This window comes from Chiloscyllium punctatum, chromosome 10, assembly GCF_047496795.1.
Source record: "Chiloscyllium punctatum isolate Juve2018m chromosome 10, sChiPun1.3, whole genome shotgun sequence".
NCBI lineage: Eukaryota > Metazoa > Chordata > Chondrichthyes > Orectolobiformes > Hemiscylliidae > Chiloscyllium > Chiloscyllium punctatum.
In genome coordinates, this window is record NC_092748.1 from 15172253 (window position 1) to 15194697 (window position 22445).

The 22445-nt window shown below is 46.0% G+C and overlaps 1 protein-coding gene across 1 annotated transcript in view; it reads left to right on the forward strand.

The window, feature by feature from the left end:
• The window catches only part of LOC140481912 (partitioning defective 3 homolog B-like), a 997517-nt gene that overhangs the window by 437841 nt on the left and 537231 nt on the right, over window positions 1-22445 (forward strand). The window contains exons 6-7 of the mRNA XM_072578586.1: window positions 7587-7666; window positions 21409-21495. Coding sequence (XP_072434687.1) covers window positions 7587-7666; window positions 21409-21495 — 167 coding nt within the window. The remainder of the gene's footprint in view (window positions 1-7586; window positions 7667-21408; window positions 21496-22445) is intronic.

Below are 22445 nucleotides of genomic sequence, written 5' to 3' on the forward strand. Positions count from 1 at the left end.
CTCAGGCAGGAGTCCCACCTCTCAGATTAGAAAACTGCCAGCTGATCAGGCTGGCATCCCAGTGGCTAGGACTGGGGCAACATCCTGTCTCCGGATTCTAATCGATGCAGGCCTAGGAACATTCAAGTGCTGGGTGGGGATTGGGGTGTTGGGATCCTATGGTCGGGAAGGGAGTTGAGCCTGGATGGGAAGGTGGGTGTTAAGAGAGGCGTGGCTGTGGTGGAGCGAAAGCATCATCTGTTGGATTTACACCTTGGGTAAAGGGGCCCTCAAGCAAGACACTGCTCCCCCGTCCACACCCATCACCTCCTTCCAGCCTTCGAATAGAGGACAGGTGGGAAATGGCCTAGAGCTGGGCAATTAAAAGTTTCAATCGGGGCATGAGTGGACATCTGCCCTTGGCTGCCCCATGTAAAATAGCAGAGAGGGTGGGTGGTGGGAAGGACATCTGTGGAATTTTACCCCAACCCTACAGTGTTGCTGGTGGCTGACTGTACAATCATGTATTTGTACGTTTAGTAACCTAACTTGGGCTTTGAGCATGTTTACCTCCAACCCCTCTCCCACCCCCTCCTGTGAAGCCCCTGCCCTAACCCCAAATCATCTGCTTCTCTAAATCTGCCCATTTGTCAAGGCCATATTCTCTGGAATTTGTTATTTTTCCTTCCTGTAGCCCTGTTGTCTGTGTTTCCGTTAACGTTTATCTCTGTTCTTTCCTTTTCTCCGCCTGTTTTCCTTGACCTCTTTCTCTCTCCTTCTCTCCTCTTACAACCCCCTCCCTTCCCCCCCCCCCCCCCCCCCCCACCCCAACCCCTCAAAAAGATTCAGTCATAGGCCTGTGCTGTAACTCACTGCCTGGCTGTTGCTCTGCTTGTAATTATGGTGGGGAAGTGCAATACAGAGACAGTGGAAGATTGGCCGCGGCTCAAGTATTTCAGGGCCAGGAGGTGATTTCCCTGTGTGCATTCTACTTAACCAACAGCTGGATAATACAAGGCCAAACAGATCCGCTGTCCGTCCTTTGGGTAGGCTCTTGCTGATGATCAGTGAATTCCCCTTTCTCCCCCAAGGAGTAATTAAAACTAAAGCACATCAGTGCACTTTTTAATGAAGTATTTTCTGTTATTCTAACGCTATGATGTTTGTACTGGCTGGCAGTCTGGAATGCAAACAGAAAGGTGTGAGAATTTCTTCAATACTACCAATTCCAGCTGAAAGTTTTATAAAGGAGTCGCGTGGTTCATTAGATTGCTTGGTATTATTCAAGTATCTTACAATCTTATATAGTGAGGGGATTCTCCGACTATGTTAACGCTTCAGAAAAGCAAATTGGTAATGTCTTACCAGGGAATGTCTGGTAATGCCCAAAATATCCACATGAGTATGCATTGGTTCGCTTAGCTCAGTTTAGATTAACTGAGGCATCATATTCATATGAAAATAAGTGGAATTGTTGATTCTGAACATTATTAAGCCTGCATATATGTTTAACTGAAAATGGGGCGGGGGGTGTCCAGTTTTTGTGCTCACTACGCAATGTTGAGCTGCTGGTGAAGTAAAATTACCCCTTAGGTCCCTTTTAAATCTTTCCCATCTCACTCTAAACCTATGTCCTCTAGTTTTAGACTCCCCCACTCTGGGGGGAAAAGACCTTTTCTATTTAAGTTATTCATGCCTCTCATAATTTTATACACCTCCGTAAGGTCACCCCTCAAGTCTCTCATGCTCCAGGGGAAACAGACCCAGCCTATTCAGCCACTCCCAATAACTCAAACTGTCCAACTCTGGCAACATCCTTGTAAATATTTTCTGAACCCTTTCAAGTTTCACAACATCCTTCCTGTAGCAGGGAGACCAGAATTGCACACTATATTCCAATAGTGGCCCAACTAATGCGTTGTACAACCACAACATGATCTCCCAACTCCTATACTCAATTCCCTGAGCAATAAAGGCAAGCATACCAAACGCCACTTTCACTATCCTATCTACCTGGACTCCACTTTCAAGGAACTATGAACCTGGACTCCAAGGTCTCTTTGTTCAGCAACACTCTCCAGGACCTTACAGCTAAGTGTAGACGTCCTGCTCTGATTTGCCTTTCCAAAATGCAGCACCTCACATTTATCTAAATTAAACTCCATCTGCCACTCCTCAGCCCATTGGCCTATCTGGTCAATATCCCATTGTCCTCTGGGTAACTTTCTTCAATGTCTCACTACACCTCCAATTTTGGTGTCATCTGCAAACTTACTAACCGTTCCTGTTATGTTCACAGCCATTTCATGCAGAATGTAGTGCGTGTATGGAATGAGCTGCCAGAGAAAGTGGTATAACAATATTTAAAAGGCATCTTGGTGGGTACATGAATAGGTAGAGTTTAGAGGGATATGGACCAAGTGCTGGCAAACGGGACTAGATTTATTTAAGATATCTGGTCAGCATGGATGAGTTGGAATGAAGGGTCTGTCTCTATGGCTTTATGTCCTTCCGCTTTGAAAGAGTAGCTGTGTCTGTTTTTGTCTCAGGTTTGCTGCTATACTCTGCTTTCAACAAATACACTAATTTGGAACTAGTTTTCCAACGTACCTGCACAATTGGTCCGGACATTTCTGTAACTGCATCTGTTCACAATAAACTACCCTAAAATAAAACTCTTTCAGATGTAGTCATGTGAGGCTGAGAACAGAACATCCTCATTCTATCCAACATTTCCAGGAAAGAAATGGGCATTGTAAACAGCCTGAAGTGCCAATTTGGAATCTGCTCTCAGACATTGGCTGTTCTGACTTTTGGCATATGCTTCTGCATATGTATTACAGTTGCATTAAGAGAACATCATTGGCTAGCCTGTTGTCTTTTGTTGATGTTGCCACTTCTGATAATTCTGATGATCTTGTTTTCTTTCGCTCTGCAAAGTGAGACTGTGCCATTGGCTTTGATCTGTCTTGGTATGAACGTATTACAAATGAAGGTAGTTATTGTCTAATGTTTTAACCATGGCCAGACAGCCTCCCTTGGTCAACATGTTTAACTTGATTGCCTTTGAAGTTCTTTTGGCAGTCAAGCTTCTTAAGATAAGAACGTACTTCTTGCCTGTGGTTTATTTGTTGATGTCTACTGACTTTGGTCTTCAGCTTCCCGTCTGTCAAAAGCCATCAATTTCAATTGTCCACTGCTAGATGCAGTGTTTCTGAATTGGTAGCTTTTATTAGCTCTGTGAAGATTAGCAAGGGAGCAAAGTAAAAATGAATGCAGTTGCCATGTTGCATTTCCTGCATGTGTAAAAGATTTTGTTAACCTGTCTTTTGTCTCCAAGTGGATGCTTAATTGGCTCCCAGTTACGAAGTGCCTCAACTTTAAATTCCGCATCTCTTGTTTTCCAAATCTCACTGTGGTCATGCCCCTCCGTGTCACTCTAACCCAACAGCCCTCTGAATTATTCATGTTTCTCCAGGTCTGATCTTGCGCCTATCACTGATTTTTTTTAATATATAAGTAGCTTTGTCATTGGCAATCTGCAGAGACCTTAAGCTATGGAGTTCCCTTCCTGAACTTGCTCACCTCACTGCCTCTCTCTTCTTTTAAGTTGCTCCTCAAAATATATCTTTTTGACAAATCTCTTGATCACCTGTCATAGCATCATCTTATTGTTTTGGTTATATTTTGTAAGACTCTTGTAAAGCTCTTTGGAATGGTTTACTGCGTTAGAAGTGTTACATAAATGGAAATTGTTCATGTCATTGTTGTCAAGCTTCCCAGATTCATTAGAAGCATTCAACAAAATACCAGTTGTTACATCTGGTAAATATTTGATCTAAAACTACATTCTCTTTTGTTTATGTCCAAAATAATTCTAAGTATTAGGTTGTCTGCAGAATAGTTTTAAAGAAAATGATTTGTATTGTAATAGTAACCCTGGAGCATTCCAGAGAGCTTTCCAGCCAATCAATTAATGTTTTAGAAAATGTAGCAATTGCATAGTGTAGGAAAGTTGCAGCCAGTTCGTGCACAGTTACATCCTACAAAGCGAATGAAATGATCAGCTAACTGTCATGTTTATTGTTGGGTAAATAATTGGCAAGAAACAAAGGAGAACCATCCCCATCCCCTCTACCTTGCCCTTTTAAACAGTGCCATGGAATCTCTTATCTTCACTTCAGGGCAGATAGGATCTGAGATTAATGATTCATCCAAAAAGACAGCAGTTGGCATTCCCTCTGTTCCTCAGTGAACATCACCTTAGAGTTTGCGCATAATTCTCAAGCAGGACTGAAACATATAACATTTTAGGAATGTAACAAGGAAACTAGGAACAGAAATCAACTGTTCAGATCCTTGGGTCCACTCTGCCTCTCTAGATACCAAATAATCAACTCAATGCCATATTCTCACATATTCTCCTAGATGTTTTTCGTGAATGTAAATCTATCAATCTCTCCCTTGAACTTAATGACTGACCTTCACCAAACTCTGGGGTAGTGAGTTCCAAAAGTTCAATATCATTTGAGTGAAGAAGTTCCTCTTCATCTCAGCACTCAGTGGCTTGCCCTTTATTCTAAAATTGTGTTCCCTGGTTTTAGAACCCCACAGCTTGGGGAAACACCCTTTCTGCATCTACTCTATTTCGCCTTTTAAGCATTTTGTAAGTTTGTATGGAACTGCAGAGAATACAGGCCCAATCTCCTTAATCTTTCATTGTAGGAAAATCCCAGGCTTCAATTTGGTAAATCTCTGCTGTACTTCCTTAGTAGCCAGTATGTTCTTCCTTCAACAAAGAGACCAGAATATAATTTTCTAGGTGTAATCTCACCACTGCTCAATAAAATTGAAGCAAGTCTTGTTTACTCCTATCCTCAAATCATCTTGTGATAAAGATGAACCCACCATTTGCCTTCCACATTGCTTCCTTCATGAGCATGGTAGCTTTCAGTAACTTATGACTAATGGCAGCTGGGTGCTTTTGGACATCAAAACATTTCAATCTCTTACTACTTAAGAAATGCTCTGTGCCTTTCCTTCTATAAATTGAATAAGCTGATACATAACTACACTATATTCTATCTGCAATGTTCTTGCTCACTCACTCTTATCTAAATCCTAATGAAGCATCTTTGCATCTTTTTTTATAATTTGCATTCCCATCAGGTTTTTGTCACCTGCAAACATGGAAATATCCCCACTTTCAGATTGATATAGATTATGAACAGGCATGCATCCCTGCTATATCCCACCGGTCACAGCTTGCCAACCCAAGAATGACCCATTTATTCCTTCTGTCTCGGAAATAAGTCAAAATGCTGCCACTTGAGACATGGCTGCATCCATTGCCTCAAATTGGTATCCCCTGCACCCGTGAAATTATTAATTTCAACTATGGTCACACTAATCAGATCAAACTCAGTTTTAGCATGGTATGTTCAATCACTGGAGTGTACACCATCTACAAGATGCATTACTGAAATTCAACAAGGCTCATTAGGCAGCATCTTCTGAACCGGCAATCACTACCATTCTAGAAGGACATGGGCGGCAGATAATCGGAATGCCACCACTTGCCAGTTCCCCTCCAAACAACTTACTTCTTGCCTTGGCAACATATTGCTATCCTATCAGTGCGATTGGATAAAAATCTTGGGACTCCCTTCCATACATTATTGTGGTCTACTGACAACAAGTGGACTGCAGTAGTTCAAGAAGGCAACCTTCTCAAAAGCATCTGGGGATGGTCAATAAATATGGGCCCAGCCAGCGATGGCCACATCTCATCAACAAATTAAAATAATATGTGACTAATTGCAGATACGCAATGGCTCAAGGGCCAATTCACTTTGTATTCCAAAACTTGCAGTATTTTGGCGATGATGCAAGTTCATCTCCTTGACTTGGGATTTTTGTCATGATTAATGATGGGGAAAACAAGTACCACTGTCGACAAACTGATACAATCTTGGCTCTCAACATGTCTCCCAAGTCTGACCTCTGGGCTTGAACTGCCTGAGTGTCACTGTGTTTCATTTGGTAACACTCTTTCCTCTGAGTCACAAGATTCTTGGTTCACATCCAACTTCAGAACTTGAGCACACAAAAATGAAATGAAAGCTGACAGACCAGTGCGATGGGTATACTACAGTATCAGAGGTGCTGTCATTTTGAATGTGCTAGTGAGCAGAGGCCCTTCTTGGATAAACATATTTTGTTGTATGACACTATTCTGGAGAAAAACAAAGGAGCTGACTCAATGTCATGCACAATATCTAACCCTCTGTCAACATCATAAAGGCCGGTTACCCAGTCATTAATTCCCACGTTGCTGTTTGTAGGAGGTTCTTGTGAGCAAATTGGCTGTTACGTTCCTACATTGCAATTGTGATTATATGTCAAAAGTACCTGATGGCTTCAAAGTGTTTTGAAATTTCCAATGGTGATGAAAATTACTGTATAAATCCAGTCCTTTTTTTAAGCTATGCAATTCCGTCCCTAAACCTTTCAATGACTGTATTACACTCTTCTTTCTCTCCCATTCTCAAAACTGCTTCTTAAAACTTAAAACCTTCATCTGTCTGTCTGCTATCATCTTATGTAACTTGATGTCAAATGTTAATTTGTAAACGTTCCTGAAGTATCTTGGAATAATTTACCATGTTAAAGGTGTGATGTAAATGCGGGTTATGCCAAAACATCAAGTGATCGCTTGCTTGCCTAGGGCTTCTTTAACATGTGTTTTAGTTTGCTCCCTTTGGTACTTTGGATTCACAAAGGATTCTTATGCTCACTCAGTCCCAGTACAATAGTTTCTGAGATGCATCCATATTACAATTATTTGTCTGCACAGGTGTTATGCCATCTAATGCATACAATAGCTTTTCCAGTAATTAGATTGATAGTGATGTGTTAAAATCCCCTGTTCCATAGCATGGTTAACTGATTAACATCTGCAGAGGGGCCAGTAAAGTCATGAAAATCTATATCTGCAAGCGTTTTTTGAATTTGTTTTTCAAATCAATGATGTTACAATTGTAAATACGCTGGGCATTTTTCCTGATCATCAACTCTGTAACTACTTCTTGAAATTGGCTTTATGTTCTAGGCCATGTACTCTGGGCTTAATAATTGTAAAATTCAAAGCTTTTTGTATCAAAGACACAGTGAGATAAGCCTAGTTACATCGAAAGATTCTATTTCATATCAGTATTTTTCCTGAGGACTCCTTAATGAAAGAATAAATATTGTGAATCATTTATTAACAGTTTGCAATTTGGAAATTCTACTATAGATTGGTTAATAGTAAAATCAAATCAGTGAAGTTATTGGCTTCCATTAACTAACCCTATCATTGCAATACTTGCATGAGATTTTAATATTCCTGTTAATGTATTTCACTGAATTTGGCAATTAGCTTAGCATTTACTACCAAAAGTCTAAAAGATAAAATGTGGGGATGCACTTTACCATGCCGCATATCTCTATGATGCTAATTCTATGTGTCAATGTAGAATCTTACCAACTTGATTGAGTTGACACATAGCTCCAATAATCTCCTGATGTGATTCTTGTGTAACTAATTGCCTTTCATAACTTTACAGGGAGCGAACTGGGCACCAACAGATGATGTAAGAATAGATCACTCAGGACTGACAGACAAGCATTCAAAACATGCTTACAGGTACAGTGTCAAAGATTTAAATTTGGTAACGGATTCTTTCCCGTGAGAGAAAAGATGTTTGTACATATATCATTCCTTGCCCAATTTTGTGTAAAATGTTATGTGTTTTTATGTGCTGTCTACTACTCTTGCCTTTTGTTTTTTTTAACTTTCTTATGGCACGTAGGTACATTAGTTGTTTGAAAGTTTGTAAAATTTCCATATGAACATACTGGCGTAAAGATCACCTTGTTCTCTTGTTGGGGCAATGAAATGAGGCAACAAGTCTTCCCACCTGTCACTCGATGGCAAACTATCCCATGAGATCAGTATTCTACCTTATTGGGGTTAGCTTGTTTAAGCATTCTCCATTCTCCTCTGATATCTTCACCTTTTCCAATTATCAACGTATTTGACCACTTTCCAAAGGGGAAAATCATCACACTCGGATGTCAGTGTTACTTTTTGCCAATTACTTGGGAGAACATAGAGTCATACGGCAGGAAACAGACCCTTTGGTCCAACTAGTTCTTGAAGTGTCTCTGCGTCTGCACAGTGGGTCCTTCATGTAATTATTGCATTTCAGTCCAAGCATTTCCTTCTCCATTGCTTCCTTTCTCTTTCTTTCCTTCCATCTTTTTCCCTCTCTCGCTCCTTAAATTTTCTCCCTCTCTCTTCCATTTCTCGCTCCCTTCCTTTCTCTCTCTCCTCCCTTTCCCTTCCTCTCTTTTTTTCTGTGTCTTTCTCTCTCTCTCTCTCTCTCATTTTCTTCTCTTTCTTTCCACTTTCATTCTTTCCTTCCACCCTTCCTCTTCCTCTTCACCTCTCCATCACTCCCTCCCCTTCTCCTACCACTTCTATTCTGCCTGTCCCTCCCACCTTCCCTCGCTGTCTGTGAGTCCCTCATTTTCTCTCATGCTACTGATGCTGTTTATGGTTTTCTGTGTTGCCCTGGATAACATCTACTAGAGAGATGCTGGTTCTTGTGAGACAGATTTCCTGAAGTTTATTTACCATTCTAACTGTCACAAAGCTGTGATATCGCAGACTTAGACACATTGTCTGGGTTCGTTGTTTACTGATCTGATTTAACATGGCATGACCAGAGCTAACTGACTGAAGATACCACACTGACTCCATTTTACAGAGAGATTGAAGTTGAATTGAGTACTTAGCACTGGAACAGCACATATTATGCTGTCATTTAACCATCTTCAAGATACAGGGAATCCATGCTATAACAAAGAATATAACATACAGTCAATATGTCAACAACTGTTGCACTAGAATCTTCAGTCTCTCTCACAAAAGAGAACATGTGGAGGTAGTCAGTCACCAGAATATAATCATCTTTTGGACACAGAAAGTATCAATCACAATCTTGCACCATGGCTCAGAACGAATCTTGTGCACAAGGAAAGAGGTTCTGTTGATTGTTGAGATTGATGGCTTGATTAGTTGATCCATGTTCTTATTATTGCCAGACTTTAATGTGGATTCATGCGCTAATCTTTTGTTTCCTGTGGGCACATGCCTGAAAGTCTACATTCTTGTCATAAAACCACAAGACCTACCCCATGTTTCCTTGAAGTTTACATTCTTGGAGAGAACCTTATTTCATATACTTAGAACAAGCTTGGGGACCTGTCGGATGCATTCAGGCTAATCTATTATGATGACCTTTGTGAACTCTTGTGGTTGGTCATTGTCTTGACAGCTTTTGGATGTGCTATGCTTGGCTGAGACCAAAATGTATCACATTGATGTTACACTCTGGAAGCTTTGCAACCAATGGGTTTTTCACCTCGCGGATTGTAATAATATGTAGGTCTCTGCATGCCTTAAGACTGATGATAGAGTGTCAATCTGCTTCAATTATGTCAAAGATCTTGAGTGTCCACCCTGAGGATCTGACAAAGGGTTTCAGCCCAAAATGTTGACTTTCCTGCTCTTCGGATGCTGTCTGACCTGCTGCTGTGCTCTTCCAGCTTCACATCTATTGACTTTGAGGATCCATGTTGGTTTTTAAGATGGATAATACATGGAATGTCAGCAAACAGTTAGCTTATCTTTTGTGGACTGTATCACAATGTGTCAGTTTACTGAGTACATCTCAAACAGTGCATCAAAGGATGATATTTGTCCTTCACCTATGTCAGTCTTGACTTACATTGCATGTTGTCCATTTCTTTTGGGACCTATCACTTGGATAGAAGTAAAATCTTCAGATGTCAAGTTTACAACATGCACTGTGGGTCTATCAGCTGACCATTGCTGTTACCTCTTGGACTGTTTATGTGCCCTGGATGGAACCTTTGAGACTTCACTGGAATTGTTCCTTTATTGACCATTCTTCACCTGCTGCTGTAGAGCATTGTGTGGCACTTCGGATTTCTCTGGGCAATTGATTTCTTATACATTACAGCCCAATGTTCTCTTGAAGATCATAGCTTAGATATGTTGCTAAATACTGGACAATGTCTTGGTGAATGAGACAAACCACATCTCTTTCTCTCTCTCTCTGACTCTCTGACTCTCTCAGTCTGCCTCTTGGAGAACTCAACATTTTGCAGCAGCCAGCTCCAGAATGATAATGACAGAGATCTAAGAAAAAAAAACACAGGGTGGGCAGAAAATAAGGAACAAAAAAGGCAATCTATCTACACGATACTCATCACTAAATGCAACGCTGACATTCAAGAATTCCCGAGTTTGGAGACTGATATTTTACTTCCTCCCCTCAGTCCTGACCCGTTGTAACCATGGAAATAGCATCTTTTATCTCACAGGGAATTGCAGCATCCCTTCTTATCTTTCTCTGTGTCCTTGTGAGGAAAAGAGACTGATAAAGTTCCCCGTAACTTTACATTTCCTGCCTCCAAGTGAATTATTGGTCGCTTCTCCATCCACAGCCCTTGTGTGTTCACTTTAGCTGCCTCAGACTGCTCTTGCTCGTAAATCTTTTCTGATTTATTTTTCTAGATCCTGCTGCACAACTGTGATTTGTCTGTCAGGCAGGCAATGAAAGTTTATCTAAAGCTTTTTTCTCAGTACGTCTACCCACCCCATTTTCTTTTCCCCCAACGCGAAAAGTATCTCTTCCTGGGTCAACCAATCTATTTTGGGGTGGGAGGGAGAAGATTGGGCATAATAGCTTAATGACTTCAGCTATTTGTATGTATCTGGCACCATTAATATCCCAAGACACTGCTCAAAGCCATTGTCAAATGAAATTTGATACCAAGCCACTTGGACAGGTGGCCAAAAGATATAATTTCAAGGAGGTGAGAGAAATGGGAAGATAGAGATGTTTAGGGAAATAATTCCAATACTTCAGGCCCTTCAGTTTCTGCCCATCGACCAAAGGTGGCATGATATTTTTGTGTCTGGTTCAGAGCTGCAAGTTCTGTTCCTCTGCTTGGGATACATGTTCCCTCACCAGGAAGCAGCTGACTGCCCCTTGACCTACTTCTGTCTGCCTCCTACCTGAGTGAACCAGAAGTTGCCTCCTCCCAAAAGTGACGGACAATTGGAATGTCACCGGCGTGTCTTAGAAGGCAAATAAAGCATAGACTCTCTCTCGTCCCTTTTGGTTGCTGTTGGTATTTCATGAATTTGTGTGCCACGGAGGTGGAGGTCAAGAATGGGCTTTAAAAGTGCCCACTGTGTTCATCTCAAGTCATCCATTATGCTGAGTGATTTGCAAATTCTTTTAACCTTCTGTGCACGCGCACAGTTTGGAGTTGCAACCAGAAGGTCTTCAGAGTAACAAACAATAAATTCTACCACAATTTCTATTTTTTAAAAAAAGGATAATATAATCAGGTGAAACAGTCTTAAAATAGATGCAACATAAGTGGCTAAAAATTAAAGGTCATCACATGGGTGTGTGTACCTCTTGGAATGATTGAATCATACTCCAGAGGAAGAGGGGACTGGGCCCATTGTGCCTCTGTCAGTTCTTTGAAAGAATTCTCAAATTAGTTCTCCAGCTTCTTCTCAACAGCCCTGTAAATGTTTCTATTTCAAGTGCACTTCCAATATCTTTTTGGAATTTAGCATTAAATCTGCTTCTGTCACCCTTTCAGGCATTGCATTCCATATCATCATCGCTGTCTGCAAACAAAAAAAAAATTCCTTCTCATCTTTATGCACATTGTATGGAAAGTTCATATTTACTTGTACCAGATGTTGAATGACACAAAACATCTGCACGCTTTTGTCTGCAGTTATGAAAGCTGCAAATAGCATTAATTGTTGGGCAGATTAACTCTTTGACGGTATCCACAATAAGATCCTTGTAACCATTTCCATTATTGTTTTCGAGTAGAGTAGGAAGAAGAATTGATCAGGAAGAGTTCTTGCTTCAGGTTTTTGTCAATTAGTTTGAGGTTAAATGTGGGCATATGTGAACATTGGCCAGGGTGCAGGTCAGGCTTGACTGTAACAACCTTAATAATAAAATGATGCATTGGACATTAAGATTTGCACATAAAGGGGTCAGTCATAACTCAGTCATTTGTAACTCTCTTGCCTCTGAGTCAGAAAGTTGAAGGCTCAAGTTCAAAGATTTGAGTAAAGGTTCTGTAATGGAATACTCTCCTGTTGTCTGGATGAGTGGAGTTCAAAGTTTTTTTTGCCAACCAGAGCAAAGTATCCCTTGTGATTGGCACCTCATCAGATACCTTTAATCATTCATTGATCCAATGTGGTTGTAGAGTGCGTTGATGTACTGCAGCATCCTACCAAGGTTCCTTCAACAGCCCTTTCCAGAACCAGTGACTTCTGCTACCAAGGAGGACAAGGAAGCAGATGCATGGGTTTGTCATCATTTGCAAATCACACATCGTCCTGACTTGAAATTACATTCCTTCACTGTTGTTAAGTCAAAATCCTGAAACTCTATTCCTAGTAGCACCATATTCCAAAGTAATGCAGTAGCTCAAGGCAGGAGCTCACCTGTCCCTTCTCAAAAGTGGTTAGGAATAGGGTAATAAAAGCTGGCCCTGCCAACAATGTTGACATCCCGTGAACAAATATATAGAAATCCAGGCTGACACTTCAGTATGGTGCAGGGGTATTATGATGGATTTTAAGAACAAAGTCCTTTGTGCAAGTTGCAATTAATACAGAAGATGGCTGAGTAGATTTATTTCTTCCTGTCATTTTTCAATGCTATCCTGTTCCCCTCTGAGGGTGAAAATTCCTTTCCAGGGTCTGATTTCACAGGGCATTTGAACCTCTCTGGTCATTCGTGCATGACAACAGACTATAAAGTTTTATGTCAGACCACCATGTACCCCTTTGTTATTTTCAGACTAAACAATTCCAGTGCTCCCCTGGCTCATTACCATCTTCTCAAATGTATTTAGTAATGCTGACAAATGCTGCCTAGCTAGTGACTCTCATCCTTAGATGAGTATATGTTTTGTTTATATTAAAAAGAAGCCTCCCACCTTGTAGTTTCCATAAGCTCGAGTTCATTCAAAACTCTGATGCCTGTTGTTATTTGCACCAATTCACACTCACCCACTGTCCCTGGTCTCATCTGCTTCCAGTTGGGTAACACCATCAATGTGAAATTCTTGGCTTTTATGTTCAAATGCCTTCATGGCCCTTGCTCATCTCCAGACTGTCCCAATCTTTAGGAGCTCCATGTTCCTTCAATTCTGTCCTCTTCCGTATCATGAATTTTAATCTCATGACCATTGTTGGAGTACCGCTCCCCCTCTATACAGGGTCATTCTGCTATAATGCGTGTTTCGTTAATGCAAAATGGCTATAACGCAATTGATGAGTTGGGGGACACCGTTTATAAAGCACAAACTTTTAACATGTATATTGATTACAATGCGATTCTGGTCCCATTAGTTTAAATGGTACTGCTATTACTCGACTTTCTTACGACACGGGATTGCATGAGAACTGAACTACTGTATTATAGCAGAAACATACCTCTGGCCAAACCTGCCCTGGTTGGGCTCTGTTTTAAATTTTATCTGATTGTATGGCGCTTACAGGTACCGTGTAAGTGCAAGTTGTTCTGTTAAGCAATAGGGGAGGCTATTTGGTCAAAGACGTGCCAAGTTCATTATGGCATACGCGCACATAAGCATTTTTTGCAAGATGCCAAACAGAAGTGGAAACCTCAGCTTATTGCTTTTGTACTAATGAGTTGATGTAGTTTTCAGTGTCCCCACAATACTGAGTCACTAATTCAGTACAGACCCACAATTGGGCACGTTACCTTCCAGCTGTTTGGATTTTAAAAACCGAAAAGAAACATTAAAAGAGGTATAAATTTCAGTCTTCACTCTATACATCTTTTCGCCTCTTGATTTCCTCTTTCCTTTACTCTCATGCATAATCCCGAGTTACTTATCCAGGATAGGTTGAACCCATTGTAATTTTCCCGATACAGTGTTTAAGCATATCAGGAAATGTACTGATCTATTTGATCCATCAGCAAAGGTATCCCATTCCTGTACACCTTGTGCAGTGATGTAGTGTACAGGAAGTGCTCCTGATGTTGCAGTTTTGATGGGTGAAGCCCATAAGGTCTTGCTGCTGTTTTTCTAGTCTGTCATGTGAGCCCCAGGTCGCATATGCTACAGTTGGATTTTGCATACCTGGCTTATCGAGGGGACAAATCAACCAGAACTTGTGAATCCCATTGTGTCAGTCTGAGTATGTGTCTCTAATGGGAGAGTGAATCTGGCTTAGCTGTGATTCTAGGACAGTAAAGTGCACAATAAAACAATCCCACAATTGGGTGGCTTTTCACAACTCACCCACCCAAATTGTTCACTTTCTTTCCAGAGGAGGTAAAGGATTTGCAACACTCTTTGACATTGTTGTGATCCTTGAGAACTTTAAAAAATAATTTGAATTTCATAGATCATCTGAGAAGACTCCATAATGTTTCGAATCTGTAGACTTTTGTGGTAACAAAGAAATTTAAAGCAATTTTTGTGTAAACACCACTCAGTAGAAACTCATACTTTAAACTAGAGAAAAGCTCCCCCGCCTTGTGTCTCTCACTTACCCCCTTGTCTCTCTCTCTCTCCATCCTTGTCGCTCTCTCCCACCTTGTCTGTCTTCTCCCCTTACTCCCCCCCCTTTGTCTTTCTTCTCCCCTCATTTCCCTCCCACCTTGTTCCCCCCTTGTTTCCGTCCCCCCCGTTTCCCTCTCCCCCGTTTCTCCCACCCCCGTTTCTCTCTCCCCCATTGTTTCTCTCTCTCCGCCCCCTTGTTTCTCTCTCCCCCCTTGTTTCTCTCCCCACCCCGTTTCTCTCCCCCCTTGTTTTTCTCTCTCCCCTTGTTTTTCTCTCTCCCCTTGTTTCCCTCTCTCCCCCACCCCCGTTTCTCTGCCCCCTTGTTTCCCCCCCTTGTTGCCCCCCCTTGTTCCCCCCCTTGTTTCCCCCCCTTTGGTTCTCTCCCCCCTTGTTTCCCCCCTTTGTTTCTCTCCCCCCTTGTTTTCCAACCCCTTTGTTTCTCTCCCCCTTGTTTCCCAACCCCTTTGTTTCTCTCCCCCCTTGTTTCCCCCATTTGTTTCTCTCCACCCTTGCTCCCCCCCTTTGTTTCTCTCCCTCCTTTGTTTCCCAACCCCTTTGTTTCTCTCCGCCCTTGTTTCACCCCCTTTGTTTCTCCCCCCCCTTTGTTTCTCTTTCTCCCCCTTTGTTTCTCTCTCCCCCCCTTGTTTCTCTCTCCCCCCTTGTTTCTCTCTCCCCCTTTGTTTCTCTCCCCTCCCACCTTGTTTCTCTCCCCCCCCACCTTGTTTCTCTCTCCCCCCCCTTTGTTTCTCTCCCCCCCTCTTGTTTCTCTCTCCCCCCTTGGACCTCCCCCTTGTTTCCCCCCTGTTCCCCCCCTTGTTTCTCTCTCCCCGTTTCTCCCTCCCCCCCCTTGTTTCCCAACCACTTTGTTTCTCTCCCCCCTTGTTCCCCCCCCTTGTTTCCCCTCCCTTGTTCCCCCCCTTTGTTTCTCTCCACCATTGTTTCTCTCCCCCCTTGTTTCTCTCTCTCCCCCCCTGTTTCTCCCCCTGTTTCTCCCCTCCTTGTTTCTGCGCCCCCCCCTTGTTTCTGCCCCCCCCTTGTTTCTCCCCCCCTTGTTTCTCCCCCCTCCTTGTTTCTCCCCCCCCCTTGTTTCTTTCCCCCCTTGTTTCCCCACGCTCGTTTCTCTCTTCCCCCCCATCTCTCTTCCCCTGTCTCTCTGTCCCCCTTGTTTCTCTCCTCCCTTATTTCTCTCCCATTTCCCCCCATTGTTCCCCCCTCATTTCAACCCTCTCGTTTCTCTCTCCCCCCATCTTGTCTCTCACCCCCTTTGTCTCTCTTCCCCCCTTGTTTTTCTCTTCCCCCTTGCTTCTCTCCAACCTCCTTGTTTCTCTGTCCCCCTTATTTTTCTCTCTCGCTTGTTTCCCCCCCCTTGTTTCTCTCCCCCGTTTCTCTCTCCACTCACGTTTCTCTCCCCCATTGTTTCTCCCCCCTTGTTTCTCTCTCCCTCCCCTTGTTTCTCCCTCCCCTTGTTTCTCTCCCCCCTTGTTTCTCTCTCCCCCTTGTTTCCCTCTCTTCCCCCCCTTGTTTCTCCCCCTTGTTTTTCTCCCCCCTTATTTCTCCCGTTTCTCCCCCCCATTTCTCTCCCCCCCCCATTTGTCTCCCCCTTGTTTTTCTCCACCCCCCGTTTCTCCCCCCATGTTCCCCCCCCTTGTTTCTCTCCCCGCTTGTTTCCCCTTTGTTTGTCTCCCCCCTTGTTTCCCTCTCTCCCCCCCGTTTTTCTCTCCACCCTTGTTTCTGCCCCCCTTGTGTTTCTCCCTCCTTGTTTCTCCCCCCTTGCATTTCTCCCCCCCTCGTTTCTCCCCCCTTGTTCCCCCCCTTTGTTTCTCTCCCCGCTTGTTTCCCCTTTGTTTCTCTCCCCCCTTGTTTCCCTCTCTCCCCCCCTTGTTTCTCCCCCCCTTGTTTCTCCGCCCTTGTTTCTTCCCACCTTGTCCCCCCCCGTTTCCCCCCATTTCTTTCCCACCCCTTTGTTTCTCTCCCCCATTGTTTCTCTCCCCCCTTGTTTCTCTCCCTCCTGTTTTTCTCCCCCTTGTTTCTCCTCCCTCCGTTTCTCTCCCCCCATTTCTCTCCCCCCCCCGTTTCCCCCTCTCATTTCTCCCCAGCTTGTTTCTCTCCCCCCCCTTGTTTCCCTCTCCCCCCCCTTGTTTCCCTCTCCCCCCCTTGTTTCCCTCTCCCCCCCTTGTTTCCCTCTCCCCCCCTTGTTTCCCTCTCCCCCCCTTGTTTCCCTCTCCCCCTGTTTCCCTCTCCCCCGTTTCCCTCCCCCCCCCCTTGTTTCCCTCCCCCCCCCCCTTGTTTCCCTCTCCCCCTGTTTCCCTCTCCCCCGTTTCTCTCCCTCCCCCTTGTTTCTCTTCCCCCCCCCCCGTTTCTCTCTTCCCCCTTGTTTCTCTCTCCCGCCTTGTTTCCCTCTCCCCTTGTTTCCCCCCCTTGTTTCCCTCTCCCCCCCCTTGTTTCTCCCCCCCCTTGTTTCTCCCCCCCCTTGTTTCTCTCCCCCCCCCCTTGTTTCTCTCCCCCCCCCTTGTTTCTCTCCCCCCCCTTGTTTCTCTCCCCCCACCTTGTTTCTCTCCCCCCCGTTTCTCTCCCCATCTTGTCTCTCTCCCCCCTTACTTCTCGCCCCCACCGTTTCTCTCACCCCCCCTTGTTTCTCTCTCCCCCCCCTTGTTTCTCTCTCCCCCCCCCTTGTTTCTCTCTCCCCCCCCCTTGTTTCTCTCCCCCCCCTTGTTTCTCTCTCCCGCCTTGTTTCTCTCTCCCGCCTTGTTTCTCTCTCCCGCCTTGTTTCTCTCTCCCGTCTTGTTTCTCTCCCCCCACCTTGTTTCTCTCCCCCCCCGTTTCTCTCCCCATCTTGTTTCTCTCCCCCCTTACTTCGCACCCCCACCGTTTCTCTCCCCCCCCCTTGTTGCTCTCTCCCCCCCTTGTTTCCCTCTCTCCCCCACCCTTGTTTCTCTCCCCCCCCTTGTTTTTCTCCCTCTTGTTTCTCTTTCCCCCCCATTGTTTCCCTCTCTCCCCCTTTATTCCCCCCCTTGTTTCCCTTCCCCCTTTGTTTCTCTCTCCCTCCTTGTTTCTCTCCCCCCTTGTTTCTCTCCCCCCTTGTTTCTTCCCCCTTGTTCCTCGCCCCTTTGTTTCTCTCCCCGCTTGTTTCCCCTTTGTTTCTCTCCGCCCTTGTTTCCCTCTCTGCCCCCCTTGTTTCTCCCCCCCCTTGTTTCTCTTCCCCCCCCTTGTTTCCCCCTCTCTCCCCCTTGATTCTCTCCCCCCCTTGTTTCCCTTTCTCTCCCCCCCCTTGTTTCTCTCCCCCCCCTTGTTTCTCTCTCTCCCCCCTTGTACCTCTCCCCCGTTTCCCTCCCCCCCCCCTTGTTTCCCTCCCCCCCCCCCTTGTTTCCCTCTCCCCCTGTTTCCCTCTCCCCCGTTTCTCTCCCTCCCCCTTGTTTCTCTTCCCCCCCCCCCGTTTCTCTCTTCCCCCTTGTTTCTCTCTCCCGCCTTGTTTCCCTCTCCCCTTGTTTCCCCCCCTTGTTTCCCTCTCCCCCCCCTTGTTTCTCCCCCCCCTTGTTTCTCCCCCCCCTTGTTTCTCTCCCCCCCCCCTTGTTTCTCTCCCCCCCCCTTGTTTCTCTCCCCCCCTTGTTTCTCTCCCCCCACCTTGTTTCTCTCCCCCCCGTTTCTCTCCCCATCTTGTCTCTCTCCCCCCTTACTTCTCGCCCCCACCGTTTCTCTCACCCCCCCTTGTTTCTCTCTCCCCCCCCTTGTTTCTCTCTCCCCCCCCCTTGTTTCTCTCCCCCCCCTTGTTTCTCTCTCCCGCCTTGTTTCTCTCTCCCGTCTTGTTTCTCTCCCCCCACCTTGTTTCTCTCCCCCCCCGTTTCTCTCCCCATCTTGTTTCTCTCCCCCCTTACTTCGCACCCCCACCGTTTCTCTCCCCCCCCCTTGTTGCTCTCTCCCCCCCTTGTTTCCCTCTCTCCCCCACCCTTGTTTCTCTCCCCCCCCTTGTTTTTCTCCCTCTTGTTTCTCTTTCCCCCCCATTGTTTCCCTCTCTCCCCCTTTATTCCCCCCCTTGTTTCCCTTCCCCCTTTGTTTCTCTCTCCCTCCTTGTTTCTCTCCCCCCTTGTTTCTCTCCCCCCTTGTTTCTTCCCCCTTGTTCCTCGCCCCTTTGTTTCTCTCCCCGCTTGTTTCCCCTTTGTTTCTCTCCGCCCTTGTTTCCCTCTCTGCCCCCCTTGTTTCTCCCCCCCCTTGTTTCTTCCCCCTTGTTCCTCGCCCCTTTGTTTCTCTCCCCGCTTGTTTCCCCTTTGTTTCTCTCCGCCCTTGTTTCCCTCTCTGCCCCCCTTGTTTCTCCCCCCCCCTTGTTTCTCTTCCCCCCCCTTGTTTCCCCCTCTCTCCCCCTTGATTCTCTCCCCCCCTTGTTTCCCTTTCTCTCCCCCCCCTTGTTTCTCTCCCCCCCCTTGTTTCTCTCTCTCCCCCCTTGTACCTCCCCCTTGTTTCCCCCCCATTCCCCCCCCTTGTTTCTTTCCCCCCCTTGTTTCTCTCCCCCCCCTTTGTTTCTCTCCACCATTGTTTCTCTCCCCCTTGTTTCTCTCCCCCTTGTTTCTCTCTCCCCCCTTTTTCCCCCCCTTTGTTTCTCTCCCCCCTTGTTTCGCAACCCCTTGTTTCTCTCCCCCCCCCCGTTCCCCCCCTTTGTTTCTCTCCCCCCTTGTTTCGCAACACCTTTGTTTCTCTCCCCACTTGTTTCCCCCCCTTGTTTCCCCTCCCTTGTTCCCCCCTTTGTTTCTCTCCACCATTGTTTCTCTCCCCCTTGTTTCTCCCTCTTGTTTCTCCCCCTTGTTCCCCCCACTTGTTTCCCCCCCTTGTTTCTCTCTCTTCCCCCTCCCTTGTTTCTCCGCCCCCTGTTTCTCCCCCCCTTGTCCCCCCGTTTCCCCCCATTTCTTTCCCCCCCTTGTTCCCCCCTTTGTTTCTCTCCCCCCCCGTTTCCCTTTTGTTTCTCTCCCCCCTTGTTTCTCTTCCCCCTTGTTTCTCTTCCCCCTTGTTTCTCTTCCCCCTTGTTTCTCTTCCCCCTTGTTTCTCGCCCCCTTGTTTCTCACCCCCGTCTCTCTTCGCCCCCATATCTCTTCCCCACCCCCCCATCTCTCTTCCCCCATCCTGTCTCTCTTCGCCCCCATATCTCTTCCCCTCCCCCCGTCTCCCTTTTCCCCACTCCGTCTCCCTTTCCCCCCCGTCGCTCTTACCCCCCCATCTCCCTCCCCCCCCCCCCCCGTCTCCCTTCCCCCCCCCGTCTCCCTCCCCCCCGTCTCCCTTTCCTTCCCCCCCCGTCTCCCTTCCCCCCCCCCGTCTCCCTTCCCCCCCCCCCCCGTCTCCCTTCCCCCCCCCCCGTCTCCCTTCCCCCCCCCGTCTCCCTTCCCCCCCCGTCTCCCTTCCCCCTCCGTCTCCCTTCCCCCCTCCGTCTCCCTTCTCCCCCCCCGTCTCCCTTCCCCCCCCCGTCTCCCTTCCCCCCCCGTCTCCCTTCCCCCCCCCCGTCTCCCTTCCCCCCCCCCTGTCTCCCTTCCCCCCCCCGTCTCCCTTCCCCCCCCCGTCTCCCTCCCCCCCCCGTCTCCCTTCCCCCCCCGTCTCCCTTTTCCCCCCCCCCCGTCTCCCTTTTCCCCCCCCCCCGTCTCCCTTCCCCCCCCCCGTCTCCCTTCCCCCCCGTCTCCTTTCCCCCCCGTCTCCCTTTCTGCCCCCCCCCGTCTCCTGTCCCCACCCGTCTCCTTCCCCCCCGTCTCCCTTCCCCCCCCGTCCCCTTTTCCCCCCCCCGTCTCCCTTCCCCCCATCTCTCTTTTTCCCCGTGTGTGTGTGTCTCTCTCTCTCTCTCTCTCTCTCTCAGCAGCTTGTGTGTGTCTCTCTCTCCCCATATGTCTCTCTCTTCCACCCATATTGTCTGTCTCCCCACTCCTTTGTCTCTCTTTCTCACATCCCTCTTTTCTGTCTCTCCCTCCCTTATCACTCACCGACCCTCTGTCTGTCTGTCTCTCTCTCTCTCTCTCACACACTCTCACACACTCTCACACACACACACACACACACACACACACACACACACACTCTCTCTCTCTCTCTCTCTCTCTCTCTCTCTCTCTCTCTCTCTCTCTCTCACAAACACACACGCAAGCACACACACACACACACACCTCTTCTCTATCTCTCTCTTCCCCATCTCTCTCTCTCTTTCTGTCTGTCCCCTCCACTTCACCTGTTCCCCCCCCTGTTCCCCTCCCCCTCTCCTTCAACCCCCCCATTCCCCTCCTCTCACTCTCTCTCTCCTTCTGTCTCCTACCCCCGCATTTCTCTCTCTCCCCCCACCCTCTCCCACCCCCACTTCTCTGTCTGCCTTGCCACACATATACACTTGTTGCTTCAATGCTGATGTTCCGTCATGGTGCTGCATTATAAGGGGACTTTACTCCCTTCATGTTTTTGAGTACGTTGACTGCAGACCAAAACTATAGCTTCAATTGCACCCATTTGTGTTGTAAATGCCTAGCTGTTTACCAACATCGTTATTCACTGGTCTTTGTTCCTTTTATTTGCATTTGACTGACTTGAATCCTTTTTCTTCACTATCCTTAAGGCCCTGACAGATGCATTGTAATCTAGTCACTCCATTCTGTTTACTTGTTGGAGAGAATGGGTTAAAAGTCTGTGGTTTTCGTTGAATCACAGCTGTTGTTGGGTGTAACCTCATCCATCTTGTCTTTCTTTTGGCAGTGATTTGACAAAGAAGGTGGAGTTTTCTGGAGACGGTGGCCCTCTGGGAATCCATGTAGTACCCTTCAACTCTACACTGAGTGGAAGGTAAAGTATCCAAGAGTGCATCTACACTTAAACTACACAGAGATTGTGTCCCCTGGGTTAAGGATCCATATGGTGCCCTGGATATACAACTCCCAACATGAGTACTTCTCCAGCTGAGCACTGGTTCAATAAAGTGAGGTCGGCTACAGGCCTTATTGATAAAGCATTGTTTCTTTGTCAATATGTATGTTTACAGAATGTTACTGGTTTCTAGTCCATAACAATTTAGCCTCAAGTGAGATTGGTGTTGCTGCAATTACCTGTAGAGGCTGTAAGAGTGAAATTAGCAATTTAAGGCACAATGACTTTGGAAATTTGCTCCCAAGTCCATTGTTCATCGCTTTAATTAAGGATAAACATCTCAAATTAACATAATTTTTTTTTGTTTAAACCTTGCATGCGAATGATGGAAACAGTGAGGTAGTTTTCTCTGAAAAGCAAAAGGCCAAGGCCAGCTGAATAAAGATTTTAAAAATTTTATGAAGGGATTTGACAGGATAGGCATAAAGGAGATATGGAAGAATCAAAAACTAGGGGCATTCCAGAGAAGATAATGACTGAGTGAAAGAAACTTCACTCCTACGTTGAGTCATTTCAGGTGAACAGCACGGATGTACTTGAGGAGAACCTTGAAGGAGAAGGGAGTAGGAGGGTGTGCTGATGGGTTTTGGGTGAAAATGGATGGGAGGAGGTTCATTTGTAGCAAAAACACCAATGTAAGAGTTAGGTGGAGCCAGTCTTAAGGCCTGTTTCTAGGCTGTAAATCCTCCGTAGCTCCATATAAGGGCATTGGGTTAATTTTTCTTCTGGGAAACAAGCCAGTAAAACCCACGAATGGGTCATCGTGCATGACTGCTTTTTAATGCATGCATGTCTTCATACTGAATGACTCCATACTTTCTGTTCTGTGTATAGTTTCCCCATGCCTCTCACCACTGGCTATTATTTTC